We start from the raw sequence: 23,856 nt of genomic DNA on the forward strand, positions 1-23,856 counted from the left end.
AAACATTCCCTTTTGGGGAAATATCTTTTGGTAATTATTTTGGGAGGCTTATTTTGATTAAAGAATGTCTTGAGGAACCAACCTGCTTGAATCCAGGCGCGTGAATCACGAGGTGTGGTCAGATCGAGAGGAAGGACCAGGACACTGCTCGATAAGCATAAGCTTCTCAGTGTCCTAAAAACTACCTTTGGATGATAGGTAGAAACAAATGCCAATACAAATACAAATACAATTACGATTATTAAATCAATTCTGAAATTAAATATTATGAAATCATACTGCTTATCACAACCAACTTCAGTAGGTACTCGAAACCTAGTAGGTACCAAGTAGGGAACAAACCAAGTAGGTACCCGAAAATGTTCGTGGGCTTAGTTTTTATAATAAACGAACGAATATAACTTTCAGTTCTCTAATTATGCTACCGGTAAAACCTCATTTTAGGGCCTACATAATATGGGGGCTTAGGAGGTTCATGGCTTATCACTTTTTTGCTAAACAAATTATTTAATTTAACTGTTTTCATATAGATAAACTACCTGTCGACTTAAACAAATGAATCCACAGATAAAAATATCGGCAGAAAGTTTACCACATCGGGGGCTAGAGAGGTAACAGGACAATTTTTATTTACTTTGCTACCCCAACTCCTCCAATTTAGAATCGGTGGCAATTTAGAATTTTTGAAGTCAGTGAACCCGCCATTCTTGATTTTGGGTTGGTGTCCAGGCCCCCAAATAATAATTCTCTCGTTCAGAGGCGGTTATTCAAGAGAAGGCGCGAAGATGTCCGCTGGAATAATGTGTTTTGGATTTGTTATTTGTCTACATTAACTCAACTTGGTAAGTCAATGCCCTTGCAAATGTTATGATTTGTTATTTTGACGATAACCTATTTCCATAGTATTCTCTTGACGCGAGAGGTTGATTTTGGCAATAGATATGGATCCGAGAATTTAGGCCGTTTTGAAAAACTTGCATCGAAAGTATTTAAGTTAAATATACGACTTGTTTTTTTTCAATTTAGCATAAATGGCCTGACTTCTAGCACTAAAGAAAGTAGAAGAAAAGTTTTCAGAGCTTTTAGCTGCAATCAAAATTTGATGATTAGCTGAGACAGTGGTGGGAAAAAGCTTTTTGGCCTAATGTGAAGAATTACAATGAACTGCCTGATGATGGAGAGATCTAAGAGAAACTGGCAGCTACACTCGTGTTTTCTGTTGATAACATGTTATCAACAAAATTGTCATTAATGCATAGACGGCAATGTAAGGGCATCAAACTTGAGAAGCAAAGTCATTTTGTTACAAACAACTCTGAGGTGTATTACCTACTATAACAGATTTCATAATTAGGCTCATGCACACATGGCAAGTGAAGAAATGGACAAGGAGCAACAAAGGAGGCTTTTTTGAGCAAAGTGAGAATAAAAGGCATATTTACACCATAGGTTTAACATGTATGTTGTGCTAGGTAGGTTGGTTGTGTATAACCACATAGGGCATTTGCTGGTGACATTGGAAATCCAATTTGCATGGCAGGATTTTAAACATGGTGATTATTAAAACTCTTGTTACAGGGCCTCTATGGAGAGATGATAATTAGATCTGAACCCTATTTGCCTTCTCCTAAAACAAAATCTGGATGATTATGGAATTAGTGCCAGACCTAGAAATTGCCTGGTTGATAATTCTTGCTTGACCAAGGATAAGAAAATAGTAACCTAGATTTAATGCTCATGGTTTGGAAATAATCAGTTGCAGTTGTCCCCTGCATGATAACAGGCTGTTATCTGATCAGCTGCCAGCTGGAAGGTTTTGCCAGCCTACCAATGAAACTGTATATGAAACTTCTCTGTGCAACAGGGCAAACATTCTCTCTGATAAGGATTTTGCCCAGATCAACAGAAAATTTCAACAAAGGCGAATATTATGACAACAGCATCCAGTGATGTCATTATGTTAAATCTTAAATAATGAAGCAAGCCATTAACTCGAGGAAGAAATTGAAGAAAATCAAAGCCACCCTGTATATATATATATATGGTAATGCAAATAACTCCATCAAGAGCAAAGCTGGATGGAGCCATCTAGAAAAAAGGAGAGGTAATTTTGTGCTCAAGGATTGATTCCCAAGAAAAAAGGCTGGCATAAATAGTTATGGTACATGGAAAGGCTACACGATTAACTTGGCAAAGGATTTTAAACAATTAGGGGACTTTTGGATGGATAATGGATGGATAGATCACAGCAAATGCTAGTTGAAAGGAGAAGAAAATAGCAGTAATCAGATAAATTTCCACAAAGTTGCTGTGAGGGTTTAGTATCCCAGGCAACAAACTGCTTCAAAAATATACAGAAACATATATCAGAAAAGAGGAGTGTTCTCTATAAAAAGAAGAGAGTTCTCTAACAAAGTAAAGAGAAATTTTTCCTGCCATTTCTGTGAAACAATAATGCCATAAGTTTTGATATCAATTTTGCTCCAAAAGTACTTCAATGATTAATTAGTATGTGCCCAGCATATTCTTTGTTTTTTACAGCTCTGTACAAGGATGCGTTCACCATTGAAAGTTGGACAAGTTAATTTTATTCATTTTATTAAGCCTAATTCTTTTAGTATGAACACTAGGCTTCATCGTTACAGTTTACACTAAGCATAAATGGCATTTAAGAATCCTGATGTAAGCTTTGCATTTGCAGGGCCATGGCTTCACTTTCTCAATCACCCAACAGAAGTTATTTTGGAAGGTAGGGTAAATTGTTGGAGAAATATCTATACATTGTGTTGTCCATTTTAATGCACATAATTAAGAATAATCAACTACTATTATTGTTTTAAGTCATTACCCAGTTATGTGGGTTTTTGAACCTTTTTCTAATCTTTAGGTAAAGCCTCCAGTGTCTCTTCTTAGTATCCTATTTTTTTGCCATTTTGTGATCAAGGCAACAAAGAAAAATATCTTTAGCTGTATGTTTAACAATCACATCAGGATTTAAATTTCCATTCACCTTTTGGGGGTTATAGTATGCTATAAATTCACTATTATTGTGCAATTTAAAATTTCGATCTCACAATTGGTCATGGCCTGAAAATATGTTTGTCATTTGTTAAATTTTTATTTACATAAAAATGGCTGTGAACACATCAAGGAAAACTAGATCTGTTTTACTTGGAAATTTGCAAAGGCCTGTTAAGACCTTTTTATTTTCAATGTTTAGATTTGAAGATGATTGTTTTAATGAAAAAAATCTAGACCATTGGATATATTTTCAACTGAAACATGCTTTGTCTGCAACTTATGTCTGCATTATAATAGTAGTTAGAATCCTGATGAGTATGTTTAAATATTTAGTTGTCTCTTCTTAGACGCAGCAGAAGACCGCTTGGTATAGTCGAAAGAAAGACTTCCAATGGCCTTGATGATGTCTCTGGCTACTTTCCTGATTCAGGTCATCCAGTTTCCATTTATTCCTTCATGTTTTTATTTAGTCAATTATTTTTTATCTATTCTTGAAATCATTAATCACTGGTTCGATTTGTCTTATCTAGTCAAACACTCCCAAGCAATTTCCAAAGTGTAGCCTGTTGAAGATAATTTTTAACCTGCCATTTTATAGTTCTTGGTGGCATTTAGGTAGGCAGAGCTGTGGACACCTTGATGTGTAAAACAGAATGAATCTAAGCTGCAGTTTCTTGCCTGTTTGTTTTTCCTATTGAGAATACAAAATTGAATGTTTGCCTTTGTTTATGCTGGTCTACCAGTTTTGCTACAATGCATATTTTTATGTATTTTATCAAAATACACTTTAGTTGGTAAATGTTATCTTTAGAGCCAATAATAAAAGACAACTAAACTAAACAAAGGAAGATATTAGGAAAGCCCTGAATAATATTGATCAGGTGACATAATTGTTGTCTCAGCAGTACTATGAAGAGAATCAATCATACAAAAAGAACTATGTCCAACTGATTTTGCTACGTGTTTATCATTTTGACAGCTGCCCTAAAAGGAATTGTATCTTGTTGGTGTCAGTGGCAGAATAACAACTTTTTTAAATTAGTTTTCTTATTCGTTTATTTTTTTTGCAGATGAAGAAAATGCAAGCAGTTCTATGGAAGAAGATATAGGTAAAAACGCAATTGATTTTGAGAATTTTGATGCTTTATCTTGATTTTTAAATCAAATTGTTGTTATAATGTGTTCTAAAGCAACAACATTTTACAGTTTTCAAAGTGCAACAGATTCGCAGTTTGGAATTATGTTTTGCCACTGTGTTTCATTTGCACTACACATCACAAGTCTCTATAATGTCCTTATTATATTATTTATTTTGATGTTTAGGGTCACAGTAATTAGGGTCACCGATCACAGATCCAAGTGTTTAGGGCTCAATCTTTGCAATGACTACACTTTTTCAATTAAACTGTGAAGAGTCGCCAGCCCTATGTAATTCTAGTAAATTACAAAATTACAAATACAGCTACAAAATGCTAATCAACCAAATGTTGATCAGTCAGTAACATTGTGCGCATTAAAAATAATTTGAGAACTCAAAGCAGAAGTGGGCTAGAACTCTATAAGTCGGTTTAACTGCTACGTATAAAAATCTCGGTTATATATTGACTCTAAATACTTGTGGCATATTGATTAAAAGGAAGCAATCTTGTTTTCTTTCAATAGATGAAAGCCCTGAACTTATAACATCAGCTGATAAATCGAAAGACTTCATCAATCAAAGGTTCGTTTTCCTTCTGTCTATTCAAGCAAAACTCTCCGTGTTATATTCAAGTTTTAACTCCATGTGTTGCTTGTTTTTGACCCTCTATCATCATATATCAGGCCTTGCTCTAAGCAAAATTAAGGTGCTATATAAAAAGAGCCCTTTAGAAACCCTAGGTGCTCTATGTCACACCTCTACATAAAATGTCCTTGAGAGCTTCCTTTGAGAGCTTTGGAAGCAATGCGATAATTTCAGTGGATATGTGATCGCTTATTTGCACAGGTGATTTTAAGCTATTAAGAAAAAGCAGAAAATAATACTTCAACAGAAGATCATCGTTTGCCCGAAAATCAAATAAATCTACCAGAGAATACGATGATGGCCCGTGTCCTGTCCTTGATGGTTATTAGAGGGTTATTAAATTAAAAATGGTATCGAAAACCCAACGTTGAATTTTCTCAAGAGGTAATCTTACGCAAGGCATAATATTGCGGTCTGTTCGTTTTGAGGAGCTCTATAAATCGCTCTCAAGACTTTTTGGGGCGCGCTCGATCGAGCGCCTTTGCGGGCAAGGCCTGAATGGGACCACAAACGTCACACATAAAAACTAACCTTGTTTGTTCTTCAAGCATTGGCGATTTCTGCCAATAGTTCTTGGAATGCCTTGTTGGTCAGTGTTTCCTGTGAACACTAGCTGTTTCCTGTGGAGAAGACCGTAGCCTCACCCCTTTGCCTACAATCAATGTCGGTTGTAGAGTTAAATAACATAGCTATCTGATAGGAATTCATTAGACCATACCGAACATCTTAACTCTGCATAGAACAGAATTGTTCCAGGGGGAGAGGGGGTGTAGTATAGGATTTGTTGTAAAAGTTGAAGTAACTACGCCTAGATTTTTGATAGGGATTGTAGCTAAAGAAAATATTTTTATGTTTTCATTTTTAATGATTTGTCATGTAATGAAATGATTTATTTTGTAGCATGCAGCATGATGACACTCGAGAGGCTGTGAATGAACTGTTCACAGAAGAACGTAGAAATGAGGATAGTGATGTTAATATGCAGACCGTATTAGAAGATCTGCCAGTGCTTGAAAAAAAGTTCGAAAACATTCCTCAGCCAGTGCAGGAAACACCAATAAGAACGCCAACGGCAAACTTAAGTTATGGTGAAGCATTTGTCGGCCTATCGAATTTGAAAATGTCCGCGAATTCATCAAAGCAAAATAGAAAGCAAACTACTGCATCTACATCGACCGAAGCAGTTTTAAATCAAAGTACCAACAACGAAGAGAGAGTTGACGAAAACAGTATGAATGTACCTACGGTTACCAAAAGCAAACGGGACATTGGTGTTGAAACAATACTTGACAGTGAAGTCAAAAGTGACAGCGACGCTCATAGAACAAGGGATGTGGGTGTGGGAACGAGTTGGCTTCAGAAGAGTAAATCCCGTAGAAAAGCATCTAAAAAAGACGATGATAATACTTATTATGAGCACGGAGAAGCAGATGATGTTTATAAACGAGTCACCGCTCGTGGTTAGTATTTATATGGAGCATGCGATGTCACAATTTTGTCACTTTTGAAGATGAGAAGTCTTTACTTTTTACTTAAGAATATTATACCAGCATTTTATCACACAGTTAGCTCATGTACAATATATGTGCTATGGTTTAGACCAACATTCGATACTTGTTAAACGTCTTCGGTACATCCTTTATTGGAATTGGTTCTTTTGACATTAAGAGATGATTATACCCAAACCCTAAGGGATAGATGTCTTTAAGCGATAGATTTCCTAAAGACAATCAACAGCAGTGTTGTCACCCTTCTGTCTCTCCAACCAAAGTCTTGTCTTAAGTAGCTGAAAGATTTGCTTTATAGAATTCTTTGTTATTCAGTGAGCCCCTGCATTCTTTGGTCTTGCTTTAAAGGTGTATATAAGAAACATAGGGTCGAATGCTCTTAAACTAGGTTCTTATATCTAACAGTGTATTTTCGTTTTGAAGCTCTTCAGTTGTACCTGATTGGAGGGGTGTATCGAACAGTAGATATTTCAGGGGACAATGTTTTTAAAAATGAAGGCCTCACGATTTGCCAGGACTAAATTAACAGGTGCTTAATAGAAGAAGGACATTCTGTTTGTGCTCTAATTGGAATTTTCTTTGCGGTTACTTACTTTATTGTATGAAAATACAGTTATAGATGTATGCGTGAATGTTGACATGTGAATCCTCGAAATATCCTGCTTAACCCGGAGATATTCATATGCCAGCTTCTTCTGGTTTTCTCGCACACTCGCCGCTTCCCTAAATCTTTTTTAAAAGGATTCCATCAAAGAAGATATGATATCGATCTTGAGCAACCCATTACTCCACCAGCCATTTCCAGTTTTGATCTTATCAAAGCTACAGGCAATTAAGCTCTCTGAAAACCTGCTGTTTAGATTAGTTTCCGCTATTTTCTATTGCTGACCGTTTTTATCTTTCCATATCTTTGGTAAATGTTTAATTTTCACCGCTTTAATCTCCAGGTCACAGAAAGCTACGGAACAAGCAAGAGAGATTTTATTTAGGTAGTGGTGCCTTGTCGTCATCAGATGATTACGAAGAAGAGAAAACAAGGTGATCTTTGCCATTTGGCCATTTGAAAAATTTGCTTATTGCCCAAATGTCATTACCTGTAATCAATAAACCCAAATCCTGCTTGAAATGATTTTTTAACTCTTTGATTTAATATTTTCATGATTTCCAATTTAGTCCTAATCGAAAATCACAAAAAACTTTATTATAGAATATCATAAAATATCTTTCTTAATAATTTATTATGAGAAAGAATCAATTTCGTTTTGATAAACCAGCACTAGGAGCTATGAAGTCTACATCACTGAATAAGAAATTTAAATGGTAAGAAATCGAAGATTTTACGATAGCGTTGACGCTTTTTTAAAGTAGATCTTGCTTGTGCAACACACCACAAGTGCATCCCGTTACAGCAATTGAGGTGAAAATACATTTACAAGTATGAATGCAAATTTACGCTTTGATATAGAGCAAAACGATTATAGGTTGCAACTTCGAGTTTCATGTGATATTAAAGCGAAGAGTTGCATGGAAATTGTGTGAAATGTGGAGTTCGGAATTGCAAGGTAGAATGGTCTTGTTCTTTACACCAAAGCATGTTTAGCTCTGTATATACTGCATCAAGCATTGCAAGACAGACTTGTAATCTGTAATACTCATTTAATGTGAATGTAAAGCGGAACTTTGAACCTGCTAGATACTAGCGATAACAAAGACATAAAAAACCATTTTACGGTAATTCAGGGGAGATTATAAAGTGTTTCTATTTCCTTAGGCCAAAAAGAATACCTTGGAGGGGAGGCTACTCTCGAAAGAAACAGTCTGAATCACAAGTTGATAGAAAGCAAACAAACGTTTCAAAGAAGAAAAGCAACAAAGGATCGGATATGAATCCTGCACAAGAGGCTACCACGTCAGTTAAAACACTCCAGAGGAGTTATAAGAGTTCTCTCAAAAGCAGCAACTTTGAAAAACCTATGCAAGATGCTAGGCATTCAAAGAGTCAAAGCAAATCAACAATGAAGGAGAGATCGAAACGGATGGTAAAAAGTAGGCACAGAGATGCGAGTCCTGATTATTCTAATACAATTGTTAAGAAACCAAGGTCACGCGGGAGGGCTTTATCTGATGACAGGGAAAGTGATGACAGAGAGATGGCCAAAAGCGGTCGCTTTAATCGACTGAAAAATGAAAAGTCCTCGTCTTCAAGGAGGAAAGAGTCTTTAGATAAGGAAAATTCACTTGGTCTAGCAACGCCTAATTTTGGAAAAGAAACTCCTGATATGCAAAACAGGAGCATAAAGGGTTCTCAGACAAAAAGCAAGAAGAAGATTCAACGTATTGTTTTTCAGGACAAATCGAAAAAGCAACAGAAAAAAACGCCATTGAAAAATGCAGTTTCTAGTACAGGAAAGAAGAAAGAAACCAGCAAAATTGATGAGAAGGACAACATGCGTGAGAAGGTCATTGGGCGTGAGAAAGACAACGGACGTAAAAAGGACAAAAGACGCGGGAAGGACGATGGACGCGAGGATGACAACGGACGCGAGAAGAAAGACGGAGGTAAGAAGGAAAACGCACGTAAGAAGGACAACAGACGCGAGAAAGTCAGCGGACGTGTGGAGGAGAACGCCGATGACGATGAACTTGATTATGATGATGTTGATGATTCTGTTGTCAATGATGAGGAAGTTGATGATTCTGACTACAATGATCATGTTGACGACCAAATGGGTGAGAAATCATCTTATTATACAGATATTATTAGAAAATTTAACATAAAATTATTATATTATGAATCCCTATGCTTTTTAGCTTAGCGTTGTACCAACTTAGCTTAGATTTTATAAATCAGACCTCATCTGCGGAAAACACAACCACGTTTCCAACATCAAGATGGTAACTGTTTTCCTGCATTTTTAAATATCCTTTTATTCCTAAAAGTGATCACCAAGTCAATCCCCGGCTCTAAATAGCCCATCCGTGCCACATAGGTAAACCATCCAAGAAAGTTCTAAAATCCACTGGTGCCATATTTAGATTTTGTGCGGAAACGTCGCTGATTTCATGTTTTTGTAGCAATGTAAGCTCATGATCTTTCCTGGAAACATTTCAGATAATATGCACCCTACAAACGAGGTTGAAACACCAAAAAGCCGAACAGGGTCGAGTTGGGTCGGCCCATCGCCATTGCCAATGGTGGGCCAAGAGGGCAATTCTAGCCGTCATTTAGCATCTTTGTTAGCTGGTAAAAAGAAGACAAAGAAGACAGATGATTCCTTCGTAACCCCCCAGAGACGTGACAGTGTAAATACCTTGCCTGGAAGAGCAAGCTTGGAACCAGATGCTCCTTCGACGCGAAAACGGAATTCGAAGAAGCTAAGTAGTGATGTTGGTGAAACAGGAGGTGTAAAGTCACCATCAAGCAAAAGGCGCAGAAAAACACATACGATCTCATATGAGTCTTCCGCGAGTCGAACTAGTAGAAAAGGAGCTCGTTCAAGAATGTCATCTGCTAAGCGCATTGCCACGGAGGGTACGTATCACGTTTCTTCATTGAATATGGTCTACAACTTCTGCTAACGAACAGACTTTTAATCCGTAATGCATTCGTAGCAGTAGAACGAATGCCTTAGGATTTAATTGAATTAGACTTTGGCAAAATCGTCGTAGGAGAAACCGATGTTGCACCCTATCTCTGCCAAAAGCAAAGATAAGGTCACTTTTTGGTTAGATATTTTGTCAAGTCCAAAGTTGGTTTCATCCAGTCACTGATCATTGCTAATTCTTATACCTCCATGTCTGTTGTAGTTTTTTTACAGGAGCTGGGTAGAAGCTAAATGCTTTTATCCATATAGATAAATCCTCAAGGTTCTAAGATCCTCAAGAAGCATTGTTTTCATCTCTCATCTTTTTAATCAGTTGAGGCAGAACAGTCCCCAATAACTCCGATGAGATCCAAAGAAAACGAAAATGTCCAAAGTACTCCGTTGGCAAAAAGTCCAAAGAAAGCTGGTATGAATGTCTATTCAGGCTTAGCAACTTAAGTTTACTTTGATCAGTTTTGCTTCATGTTTACTGCGTTTTATGCCGATTTTAATTCACAATGCATCTACAGACAAACTTGCTGTCACCTTTCAAGGCGGATTTGATTGAACTGATCCAGCCAAACACTGATTTACTATTTGTTTTTAATTATTTAGCTGTTCGGTTGTAAGCATCTGCATTTCCAGAATTGAATTGAATTACATTTAGTTGACTCTGTTGTGTAGATTTGGCATTACTGATTTCGTACCTAATTTTGACAATATGCAAATAAGACAGCCCCCCCCCCCGCCCCCATTGACGCTACAGCCTCAAGCTCTACAGCAAGTCAAACAAATGCGCAGGAATAAGACATGGTCTATTTTTACTTCATTTTAAGATAGGATTTCACAAGCAGATAGCTTTGTTTATTAATTTGCACAATAATGCGCACAATAAATTTGCGAGGGCTTTTTTCCGCCTGTGTAGTTTTTCAAACCAACATTCTCATTTAATTCGCGCAGTTTACCTTGGAACCAGGGGCGTAACTAGGCCAATAAGTTTTGGGGGGAGGGGTGAATAGGGTTTCTGCCCTGCAAAATCGAATGGTGCCCTGCAGATCTGGAAGCAAAGTTATGTCTATAGGATGTTTATAAAAGCTTTACCAATGTACATTTGTCTTTACCAAGGATAAATTTATGAGCAATAAAAACAAATTTAGAACTTGATTGCCTATGAAATATTTGTTTATCTACGCGAGCGTAAATTAAATTTAAAATTTGATTTTGCTTTGCAATAAAGCCTACATCTCAGGATGAGGCAGATGTTTTCGGCTATTTTATAGGGACGGGGGCCACAAAATTAATTATGGGGGCCTAAGTATCAAGTTTAGTGAAGTAGGAGGACCCACCATGGTTGGGTGCGACGCAAAAGAAGATTTTTGAAATGTATTTTGAAGAAGGGCTAAAAAGGCATCTTCCAGGCTATAATTTAGCAAAATATTATACTGCTTAGGAAGGACAATTCGACGGTTCTCAGAAAAAACTGATTATTGTTTAAAGGGAAAAATCGAGGAGCGGTGGTGTCATGCTAAAACTCAAGTGACAGACCTTGGGAAAAAAAAGAGATTGTGACCTTTCGTTTCTGATTGCACATCAAGGTAAATAAGTTGGTATATAAACCAAGCAAAATTGGGATCTAAACAGTTTGTTCTCCTTTTTCACACACTGTTTTAAAAAGTAATAGAAAAAACGGTAAAAGCTCTTATCTTGAGAAAAGTGGGGAACTTCAGGCTCCTACCCTTCCCCCCCCTGTTGCGCCGTGCCTGTCAGGAAAAAAATTAAGGAGTGGTAAAACGAAATTTGGTAATACACACAAAAATCTCTTATAAGGTGAATAGTGTTAAAAGAATTGGCAAGGTAATGTATTTTCAACTTTGTAAATACTCAAATATAAAAAATTAACAACAGTTATACAAGGGCTAAATAGCCAGCGCAGCCAAACTGGCAAGGGCTTTTTATAGCCCATGTTTTTTCCCGAGGACGCCTGGTCTAAAGCACAGTTATTTGCATGTTGAATCCTATCTAAGAGTATATGTTTGTTTGTTTGTCATATCGTTTGAAGCAGCCAAAGCTTCACCTTGCCACCGTTCTTTTCACTGTCAAATTTTATGTTTCTTTATTGCAGTTCAACAAGACAGCTCAAACACAAAAAGAAAAAAAAGCCAGGTAATAATGTTATTTAACAATGTAATATGATAGTCATATCATTTATTCAAAATCAATTTTTAAGCATAATAGGTTTATTAGAGTTTAACATTTATTCATTTTAACGAGAGAGTTTTCCCATACCTGTGATGAGAAAGGAATGTAAGTTTCATCATAAATGTAGTTAGAGAACCCCATTAAAATTTGTGTATGTGTATTTTCTTTATAGTTTGAATAGGCAATTCAAAAAATGATAACCATAACATTGTTGTCATTAACATAATTGTTTTAATGACCAGCATCATTTTAATGATTAGCATACGATCTTGGTATTCCTTTATAGACCAGGCGGAGAATGGGGGTAGGGTCCCCCCTCGGGGAAGTAATTCTAATTAGTTGGGTTTGAGTAATTTTGGGGTGCTGATTCCGAAAATCGATGTTAAACGGGCAAGTTGGGGGGCCTTCAGCCTCTATTTCATACCAAAGTCTCGTTTTCAATCAAAATAGAGCAAGTTGCTTTTTAAGGGTCCACCCTTCGGGGAAGTATCTAAAATTCATTGGATCTAGATAATTTTAGAATGCTGATTCCAAAATTCGATATTATAAGTACGTATAAGGAGGTGTTTTGCCTCAATTCCTTGTTTAAATCTCGTTTTCACGCAAAAGGACAGAAGTGGCTTGATAAGATTCCTCCCAATTAAGAAATGTTTCCAAATTTAGCGCAATAGGGTTATTGTGGTGTACTGATTCTAAAAAATAATGTTTCGAGGCCTTTTGGGGGTCTTTTTGGCTCCACTTCTAACAAAGTATCGTACATTGCATCACATTACAGTACACCAAATTGTAACACCTTATCTGAAAGCAAATGAAACTGCAATGCCTGTGATTCGTATGTTTGTTGTTCGTATGTCTCAAGATCCTCAGATGGTTTTGTGAAATGGTGATTGCGATCAACATTTCAGCTAAATGAAATCTAAAAGAACTTGTATCGTTTACTATGATTCAATAAGCAAGTCCGAAAATCTCGTTAAAGGAAGCTTTTTAATCTTAATCATTGATTGGGTAAAGCGTAATTCACCAAAACCTTAGTGAAGAGAATTATCACAGAGAACAATGCGAGAACCTTGCACAACATTTAAACATGATGAGTAATTCTATGATCAAGGATGCAATCAGAGATTCACTTATGCAAAAGCATTGATGAGGAGAAAGTTAATGGAAGGCGAAGAGACTGAAACAAGAAGCGAAGTTTACACGTCGAGAAGACCGGGCCAAGGAGGCTTTTTCCAGACATTTGTATGATATGTAAGAAGAAGGTTTCAAAAGTGAATGCTATTCCACAGTCGCTATCTAAGATTGTAACAGAAGCTGGTGAGAGTACTTTGAAATAATCTGCAAAGGTTAGAGACGACTATGACATGATTATTGCAGTTTCAGAAACCAATAAAAAAATGCTATTTAGATTACACCAAGATTATTCGACAAAAAGCCTCTACAGTAACATCTACTGACGACGACGATGAAACATTTGGTAACTTTGATGCAGTACCGTCGTTGATTGAAAATGATATTCTTGAAGGTCAGCAGTGCTTGTCAATGGAGACCATAATTGTAGGGTACAATGAAACAATTGGAAAGCAAACAGACCCGATATAAGCTAAAAGAGCTTTCGAAGCTATATGGAGATAATATCTTTTTGTTCAGGTGCAGCTCCAAATACCGCAAGCTGTTATAAGTAAGGTATGTCTTCATGCTCCAATACTATCCAAAAAATCCGGCTTCCTTCAAGAGTTCATGGTAAAAAGAGCTGCTTTTATCTTGAGTGAACTGATATTGATATTCATCAATGATAGATTGCCTCTTTCTTGGCCTCCAACTGTTGAAAGCTTTGGATCTAGAGAAGCATCACCAAGTCCCAAATTGTTGGAAGTGTTTTTTAAAGCGTTACTATCATTAAAAGAAAGCCATCACAATTCTAGTGAAAGAGTTAATCGTTTTGCTGGTTCACTTAACCAAGATGTTGTGCATACGGTATCAAAGGGAAAATTCTTGACTCCAAAGCATGCTTCACATTCTTACTGGTCAAAAGCAGCCAATCACAGTTTTGGCCAGATTGAGCCCTTGCATAACGTTGCAGTCCAGACATGATAGTTCCTCGCAATTTTATTAATTTTCTACAGAATGGAGAAAACAGAACCATGCACATTAATTCAAAGAGCGATAAAAGAAGCCAAAAGTTAGTTACAAGGAAAGACCGTCCTCTTTTCCAACGAAAACAACTGCACTAAAGTGACGGAAGATGAAGTTGTCATAGATGAAAGAATGAAGAGCAATCACGAAGAAGCATATACAAAGCTGATTGCTTTAGTGAAAGCAACAAACCTAAGGAATGGGGATTCTGTCAGATCACCTTCCTTCCGGGGATATCAATGTCCTATCCCTCTTTGTTGACCTTGATTTTGCGGGAATTCAAGTATTGATTGATAACGGAACAGGTCTAAATAGGATAATTGTAATTGTAGCGTCTTCAACACTGTGACATTAAGAAACGAGGAGAGCACTAATCGGTCTTCTTGCTTTTTCAGGAAAAGACTATGTTTCTATTTTTTTGAAAAGGGAAAATAACTTTTTAGAGACAAATGGCAAAAAGATAGATTACCTAAATATATTTACGAATCTGGGGACCACGCTTCAAGTACCCGAAAAAGTTGAGAAGGGATTGGAAAAGTTTATATACGTATTTTATGGAAACGAAAGGATGCAAACGGTAAACGATGCGAGGAAGAAATGTTTTTGCAGAGTTAACGAATAAAAAGAAAATAGCCGATTTAAGCTTGCTGCCACCTTGAATTTAAAGCTCAGAATCAGCGATCAAGTCGCTTAACGCTGGATATGGACAACCCAGCTAATCATGGATGGGATGAAAGCTGATCAGTTGTTTGGAGTGATGTATGCTACCCAGCTGATGTCGCAGAGCTGCTGAATAACGAAATTGTGTCTACCGATGATAACGACAGGGCAAGTCTAATTGACGGCAATGGTAGAGAAAACGATTTTAATGAAGATATCATTGATTTGTACAATGCATCATCATAATAAATTCACAAAATATACAATTTCTATACATAGATTGGAGGAAACTGGTTTGATAGATTGATAGATGATTTATAGTGTAGTTGAATTTTATAGCGGCTAATGCTCAAAAGTGTTTTTTGAATACGAGACTTTGTTATGAATTGGAGCCAAAAAGACCCCCAAAAGATCTTAAAACATTATTTCTAGAATCAGTACACCGTAATTACCCTATTGCGCTAAATTTGGAAAACTTGGGAGGAATCTTATCAAGCCGCTTCTGTCCTTTTGCGTGAAAACGAGATTTAAACAAGGAATTGAGGCCAAACGCCTCCTTATACGTACTTATAATATCGAATTTTGGAATCAGCATTCTAAAATTATCTAGATCCAATAAATTTTAAATACTTCACCAAAGGGTGGACTATTAAAAAGCAACTTGCTCTATTTTGATTGAAAACGAGACTTTGGTATGAAATAGAGGCTGAAGACCCCCCAACTTGCCCGTATAACATCGATTTTCATAATCAGCACCCCAAAATTACTCAAACCCACCTAATTAGAATTACTTCACCGAGGGGGGACCCTACCCCCATTCTCCGCCTGGTCTATTAATCCTGCTTCTAGTTCTGTTCCACGATAAATTGCAAGCTGTTAGCAATGTGAATATTCCCTGATACTTCTAAAATTCTAACAGCTTGATAATAATGTTTTATTCAAATTGTTATTTTATTTATTTTGATGTTGAAATTAATCACCTAATCATGTTTTTTATGAAGGGAAAGACACCTCAAGCTACAATTCCAAACATTGGAATGGAGGATGAAACTTTGAAACGACTGAGTGAGCAATGTTCTCCTTTGTTTTAAGCCATTGAGATGTGATAAAAGAAGAGAGTATGCCATATAACTTTGAGTAGCGGCCCCCTCGAAACCCCCCTTCCTTTAAAATTTGACATTTGAAAGAAGATAAGAGAACATAAAGATAACATGATTAGGAAAGGGTAGAATATAGAGACATTTGTTTCTGTTAATTGTGAACAGAAAATTTGGATGCATTTTTTAAATTTTATTTACAGTGTAAAGGGTGTAAAAAAGGCCCCTTTTTAATTATCAACTTGAAGTAATGCTGGCTGCTCTATATTTTGATTACTTCAAATGGTGTACCTGTACCTGTTTTTGCTCCCATTGTTTAGAGAGTTAAGATCGCTATTGGTGTTAAGATCTTCAGAACATTATTTTCAAGTTTAGCCAGTGCCATGAGATTGCTCCTTTAGCAGAGAACTCTTGTCATCTTTTTTTGTTTTTGTACCTCATTTGTTTTTTGATGAATTACCCCAAAAACTACAACTTTATCTGTATGTTATTATGCATTGAACAAGAGCACATATGAAAACACAACAGTTGGTTGGGGTTTTCTGATTTTTTGAAAGCCCAAGTTGTTGCCAAAGCCTGACCAAACTTTACTGATTTTTCCAAAAAACGTTTTATTTTAATTGAAAAACAATTGGTTTATCCATGAACAAAACGTTTTTTTGCAGATATAATTTTCACGCCGGACATGTTGAAGCTACGCAGACCACCTCAATCATCTGCTACAAAGGATCAAGACCCATCTACACTCCAAAATGTCTTAGTCCACAAATTCTTCAGTTCTGCTACTTTCAGTGCAGGGGTAATGGTGCTGCTTCCAGATACAATCAAAGGGCCTCACACAGTAGAGGAGGATACTCTGGTAAATATGGCCTTGTAGCATTATATTATCTAAGCTGGCAGTTTGTTTTTATTACCACTTTTACAGACAAGATCTGTGACAATCAAGATGACAAAATCAAGATTCACATTTGGTTTCGTCTGGAAGTGGAGAAAGGGGGAGGGAGAAGACGGTGGAGGAGAAAATGAAGGAGGGGAAAATGGAGGAGGGGATGATTGAGTAGAAGGAAGATGGAGGAGGGGACCATATGGGAGGTGGGATATTGAGGTGGGGAAGATGAAGGAAGGAAAAATGGAGGAGGGGAAGGTGATGGGGGAAACAGGGACATAGGCAGCATTTAGTTTCTTGTACATATAGTGTAGCAAATCCCAACTGCATATTCAGCAATAGAGGGCTGTCAGATGTTGCCTGAACTGTAAACCTTTGTAGAGTAGAGTGCCCAGGACTTGCCCAGAAGGGCACTTGATTGAACGCAAGCACCTAAAGAGCACCTTGAAATAGCCATGGATCAATTTAATGAATGGCTGAAAATGTGAAACTGAAACGATGTTGCCCCGAAGTGAAATGTTGTTTGAAGTTGATGTTGATAAACTCAATTGACCGAAGTATTTTGATTAATAAAGTCTATACATGAGTTTATACCACTAATTTTATGATGACTAGATTTTCTAGCCTGGTTCCTTTTAAGGCCAGGTCTACAAGAATACATTTTTAAATGGAAACAATATTTCCATGCATAGAAAATACAAATGTATAAAAACAATTTGGAGTGAAATCATTTAACAATGCAATGATTTAAAAATGAATCGTTTCTGTTTGGATGCAAAACGTTTGACACATTTCCATTAAGGAAAAACACAAATTTTTGCAAATGGCAGTTTTTCATACAATATGAAATAGAGCGCCTTTAGTTTCTTAGGAGCTTGTTTTATGGAGGACCTTAATAAAGTGCAAGGCCCTAGAGCCCTTTAATGTGAGTGTTCTGTTCTCGCTTATATTTTTATCAACTGTTCATAAGTTTTAAATATTTGACAGGTATTTTACATCGAGCGTGGAGACGTAAACGTAATGGTGAAGGGAAGATGCAATGAAGTAATTGGTCCAGGCTCAACTTTTTATGTACCAAGAGGTAGACTTTTGTTTTTTGCAATTGTATTGATATTACATACTTTTATCATCTGAATCCAATTCTGATCAAATTTGCCCAAAAAACTTACAATGCTTTTTGAACTAACAAACTTACAAAAACTTACAATGCAAAAAATTACAAAAACTTACAATGTTTCACCAATGCTTTTTTTCAGAAAATGTGTATGCCATCAAGAATGAAAGCAAAACTGAGGAAGCAAGAATATTTTTCGTCCATGTAAAGAATCTGTTGAAAAGTGAAATTCTTCACCCACTCATTGCAACAAACAATGCATGATCTCTGTTGACATGTATTTGCAAGGTACCATGGCATTGTACACCAAGATGCAGAATTCTATGCTGTGCATGAACCCTTTCAAACAGCCTACAGTTATGACTTAGAAATTGCTGTTAGCACAGAAAGCTCACTGGAAACACAGATCTGCAAGTTTATTCATCTTTTACAAGACAATGATCTCATGTAAGTCCCTAAAATATACAACAAAACTGGTGTAAATATTCTTTATTGAATGTGTTATGGAAACGGTTTTGTTCTAGTATTTTTAGAACATGCCGCTCTTTCTTCTTATATACACCAGTTCTATTTTTGCTTTTTGAAGGGCCTAAATTCTGAATCATAGACATTTGGTTGCAGGGACCCTTGTTTTGTAAATATGTTTAGTACTCACTTGAATGTGTAACTCTAATCCCAGAATGGGTCTGGAGAACTATCACAGCCGTGCAAAAGTGTATATATGTTGATTTTTTACAATTGTATTATAGTTTGTAGTAAAATTATATGCTTCAATGTTAACATGGAAGAGAACTTTAGAATGCCTAATTTTCTCACTCCAAAGTCCTTACTGACCCTGTTTTTCCTTTATTTGCAAATTTGGACATTTGTGTTTTTATGCTGCTATGTACTGAAGTCTGTATTCATTGCCACTCTCTAATGTGACTTGTTTGTTTTCACATATAAGTCAATTTTAGCACATTATTGTTTTAAGAGGTCTTGCCCCGGATGAAAACACATGGTTATAGAAACATCTGGTTCCTTTGTGAATTTTTTTGTTCACTTGTATGAAATTTATCATTTTTAGTCCAAAATCAAATAATTAGTTCTATAAAAAAACTTAAAAAGTTTTGTGTTTGCATGTGCTATGTTTTATTGACAAAAAGTACAAGCAATAAAGATTCTATCTTATCTAAACAGAGACGGATAGAAGTTAGAGTCAAACTGATATGTTGATGTCAGACAATTTCTGTTCTTTTTGTCATTCATCTCTAGAAGTTTATTTGTCACTTGGAAAAATATTTTCGGGAAACCAAACAGAATTAAGCAATCAAACACTTTTTAGTCTACCATTTCTTGCTTGCATTTCTTGCAGTGTGTTTGTGTGGGTTTTTAAAGTATCCAATAACCATTTTCAACTGTCCATTTCTTTGGGAGATGGTTTTGTTGAAAATTGTCTTAAAGGACAAACTGAATTTCCCTGACGTTATCAAATTGTTTTGATATCTGAGACCGTATTTACAGTTGGACAGCACACTTGTGAAAATAATTTTTCCTGTCAGCCTTACCCTACTGAATAAATACATGCATATATTTATATAGAGCCAAACCTGATGGCATAATACACTATTTGAATCTGCTATATATATAGATTCATAACAACTTCTGATATGTGGATTTGATAGACAAACGCTTGGAGGCAAGACACGAGGAAGGGGTAAAAATTTAGTGCACATGTTTTCTCACCAAGACCCAAAATCTGACATCCCAAACATTAAACATAATTCTTTTTCAAACCCCTCTTCCATGAAAACTGGCAATGAATTTAAAGTAAAACTTCTTTTTTAATGACGTGACATGGTTTAATAAATTATACGCAAATTGCATAAACAATTGAAAATACAATTAAGATAAAATTGGCAGCAGAAAGTGAAATGTGATTTCTGATTTCCTAATAACTGACAGACAATGTGAAAAGGTTTACGAGAAATGTATTATATTATCAGCTGATTTTTAAAATGCATATTCCAAAAGATCTGCTGTTGAAGTCTATAAATTCTTCTCTATTTCAGCTTTAAGGTTGGCTTCACTTGCACCAACAACTTCTGCAACCTGTATAAAACAAGATAAATAAGAGTTGTAAGCATAGACCTCTGTAGCAGGCTCAAACTACTCTGTTCACACAAATAGCTGACAGCAGGAAGGGAAAATGTGTTTTTGAAAATATTAAATCAAACCAAATATCTAATGGAAAAAGACAACATCGTGAAATTCACAAAAATTACCAAATTTAAAACCCTTTAACAAAAATAGACTTGGATTTCCACTATCCTTGGTGTGTATGTGAAAATGTCTGATCATGCACTTTCCCTGTTTACAAAAACATCCAATACCAAAGAAAATTGGCTTTGTTGATAAAATGGAATTAAATTTTAAAATTTACAAATTTATTACCTCTTTTCCACCTTTATACAATTTGAATGTTGGCATAGCATTAATACCGCATTGTTCTGCTGTCTCCTGTTAAGTTTTAAACAAATAAGGTGCTATTTAGTTAACATGATACATGAAATGTCAATTGATAAATTTCAATTATCCCAGTAATTTTATATCTACTGGACAGGGTACATGAAATGTCAATTGATAAATATCAATTTTCCCAGAAATGGTTATATCCACTGGACAGGGTACATTAGCAGGGGGCCATACCTTGAAATTCAAAGTGGAGGGGCCATAGTGTAGAAGAAGTTGGGATACCTACTGTTAACAAATCATACTGCTGCAAAGTGCATAGGCATATCTCTCTACCTATCCTTTTGCTTCCTTTGTCATAGTCACTTATAAGGGGCATCTTCATTCCATCATTTGTCATCCATCATTATCATCATTATAATCCTGATCCCATCAATAAATAAGGGTGATTATGCCACTCTACCAAATCTACTGTTCATCCTCGACAGCCCAAAATGGGTATTTACAAAAATACAAGGTTAGAAAATTATCTAATCCTGTTTCATTTTTTGCAGGTTTTAGATCATGTTCATTTTCCTTATCCATCCCTTTCAAAAACTCAGTTTTATCAAGTTTAAGGATTATTTTCTCATCTAATTCTAAGAATTATTTTTTCAGATATGCTAGTGCTTTTTGAAACAGTTGCATGAAAACAGTTACTTTATATAATATTTACAGAACAGTATAATAATTCACAATGAGCCAATATTTCATATTTTATAGCTTAGCAATAATCATGTCAGGCAAATACTTGGAAATCAAACTTGCAACTTACAGCATTTTCATCTACATCAACTTTGGCAAAGACAACATTGGTGTACTTTTCCTCCATCTCCTAAAATAACATTTCAAATGAAATTTACTAACAAACATATTCTTTAGTTGAAGATGAAATAATGCTTTATTACTACACATTTTTCTTTACATAAAGTAGCTAAGGTATGTAGTAAAAATCATAAATTTGATTTAACTTTCCTCTAGAATACTTGTTAAAGACACATGAAAGGTTGTAATGCCAAGTTGTTTAAAAATAGCTTAATATTTGAATTTTCTGTAAAACTTCTCACATAACATTACAAGTTGCCGAACAATGCAATTTATATGTAATGCTTTGTGTTCTTTACATCTTGTTTGAAAATATCTCGCATCCGGTGGTTATCTATTGTCCCGAAAATAATTGTTTTGGCATTTGAGGAAGAGGACAACACCAAAGATGAAAAAGGAATCATCTACAAAATATCACAAGACCATCAACAGCTTTTTTATTGAACAGCGCTATCTTACCTTGAGTTTTGGGGCAATTGCTCTGCACGGACCACACCATGTTGCAAAAAAGTCAACAACGATTAAACTGCTTTCAGATTTCAAGAGTTCATCGAACTCGGCCTGTGTGGAGTAAAATCAACTTTAGTTTGACATCTCTACCGTCATTGAGTAAATATTTTGCATAATTTCAAAGACTCTGGTGATCCATATGTGAAGATAAGAACAGGGATTTGAATTATTCATGTGAGCATACATTGACAACACAATCACCTTTGCAATATCTCAGAAGTTAAATCGGTAGATTTCCCTACAGCTACAAAAAAAACTTGAATTACGTAGGAGCTAGGGCTAGGGCAATTTTTGAGATGGAACGTTCACTTTGAATGCTGAGCAACATTGGGGAACATCAAAAGTTGAGCTAGGCCGTGGGCGGTGGTCGAGCTGCACCAAGCTAGAACGAAGGTTAGCAAACTGCAAATTAAAAAAGGGGTGAAATACGAAAAATTTCTTTTGTTATCATTGACATAGAACTTCATTATAAACTATAACAAACCTTTGTCTTAATAACCTTCATTTTTGTCCTTTCCTCTACACAGCACCCTAACTTAACATTCGGCAACACGCTTGTCCCTCAAATCATGACGCTGCACAATTTTATAAGCAGAGGTCTGGGTTCTATTTTTAGCTGTTTATTATGTATCCAAGCATTTTTATTATATTTTATTCAAACTCTATAACAATAAAGAATAAGCTTGATTTAAAGCCTAAAGTTCTTAAGTGTGACGTCATTATAGAAAAATCTATTTTTGAATTCTGACGACATTATCTAAAAGGACACCATGAAATATTTATAAATATGGAAAATAAGTAAATTATGTCAAAAATCAGAAAGGAGTGTGGCCAGAAAGATTTGAAGTTTGCTACATGGGTCACTTTCATTTTGGCTCTGTTCATAAAGTTAGGAACAGAGACCTAAACACTTTGATTCGGGAAGAGCCTGTGCTAATGTGAACATATTTCAGCCAATTTGCCACACGTTTAACTGGTTTTGTACATTTAGAGGTATTTAAGGACGCTTTTGCAAGTTATGGGGTCAAAATTAAAGACGTTTCAAAAGTATATTTTTGTGACGTCATCGACTGTGGTAAGGGGGGTTGTAAAATAAGGAAAACAACCTTTTGGTGGTACAAAACTTGAAAATGGCTTTGAAAAAAGCAAACATTTGTGTAAACTAAAGCTTTTCGTCTGACACTCTTCAGAGTTTAAAACCTCAGAACGTTTTCACCTTAGGACTCCATTGGTAACATTCTCAATAGGCAAGCGGCACTGAAAGCCGAAGTAATTCTTTTGCAAACAAATAGAATTTAACTAATACTACAGATATACTAGGATGATATGAAAGAATAAGCTAGATTGTTCCATAGTATTCTCACTGTCTGGTAAGAGTGTATATTTCCAACAGGGAGAACTATTGCTCAATTTAAAGCACATTTTGAAGTGTGTTGTTTACACTCTTCTTTTTATAAGAACAATTTTATAAGAACACGAGCCTCAAAATTGGTCAAATGTTAAGAGCAAATTAAGAACAAGCTGAGGCTGAGCTACTGTAAAATGTAACTTTAAACAACATTTTATCTCAAGAATGAGGATTCGTAGCCATGGGTGGGTGATTTTTCGGTGAATGTTTAAACTTTGTTGGCAAATGAGGCCTGAACATCTCCCTAGAGCGAGAAAGCGCATTGCTTACACCCTATTAATTTAGAAACAAGTAGATTCAGTCAGCCTGAACTTAAATTTTACTGGTTCTAAAAACAGTCACTTGTTTTAGTTACCTTTGTTTATAAAACTGAAGCGTTCAGAAATGGTGCAAGCCCCAATTGCATGAAGACGTCCATTGTAGGATGACCATGACCTAATTGCATGCTAACTGATTAGGTAAGCAGAATTCAGTCTTGTCGTCCGAAATGTCGAGCAGGTGGCAGCCTTGACATCTCAATCGAACAATTGTGTGATAACATTTAATATTTGGTTTAAACTGCCCGTTTTCAAAAAACAGGTTATTTCTCAAAAAAGACGATTATCATTTTGATTTCCCGGTGCGCCAAAGTTGAAGAA

The 23,856-nt window shown here is 35.9% G+C and overlaps 2 protein-coding genes across 2 annotated transcripts; one reads left to right on the top strand and one right to left on the bottom strand.

Moving 5' to 3' along the window:
* Nucleotides 1-722: 722 nt before the first annotated feature.
* On the top strand, nucleotides 723-20,499 carry LOC135695214 (uncharacterized). The gene is made up of 15 exons (XM_065214210.2): nucleotides 723-842; nucleotides 2,702-2,749; nucleotides 3,369-3,451; nucleotides 4,092-4,130; nucleotides 4,684-4,741; nucleotides 5,705-6,264; nucleotides 7,260-7,350; nucleotides 8,084-9,042; nucleotides 9,425-9,844; nucleotides 10,231-10,323; nucleotides 12,019-12,059; nucleotides 15,890-15,953; nucleotides 16,651-16,844; nucleotides 17,859-17,952; nucleotides 18,128-20,499. The coding sequence occupies exons 2-15, from the start codon at nucleotides 2,706-2,708 to the stop codon at nucleotides 18,247-18,249; spliced, it is 2,862 nt and encodes a 953-aa protein (XP_065070282.2). The 5' UTR covers nucleotides 723-842; nucleotides 2,702-2,705; the 3' UTR covers nucleotides 18,250-20,499.
* Nucleotides 19,881-22,453, bottom strand: LOC135695223 (thioredoxin). The gene is made up of 5 exons (XM_065214229.2): nucleotides 22,295-22,453; nucleotides 21,760-21,861; nucleotides 21,251-21,310; nucleotides 20,419-20,484; nucleotides 19,881-20,076 (listed from the first exon to the last, which is right to left on the bottom strand). The coding sequence occupies exons 1-5, from the start codon at nucleotides 22,313-22,315 to the stop codon at nucleotides 20,014-20,016; spliced, it is 312 nt and encodes a 103-aa protein (XP_065070301.1). The 5' UTR covers nucleotides 22,316-22,453; the 3' UTR covers nucleotides 19,881-20,013.
* Nucleotides 22,454-23,856: the final 1,403 nt, after the last annotated feature.

This window comes from Rhopilema esculentum, chromosome 8 (assembly GCF_057945365.1).
Source record: "Rhopilema esculentum isolate cy_ngs chromosome 8, ASM5794536v1, whole genome shotgun sequence".
In the NCBI taxonomy this organism is placed as follows: Eukaryota; Metazoa; Cnidaria; class Scyphozoa; order Rhizostomeae; family Rhizostomatidae; genus Rhopilema; species Rhopilema esculentum.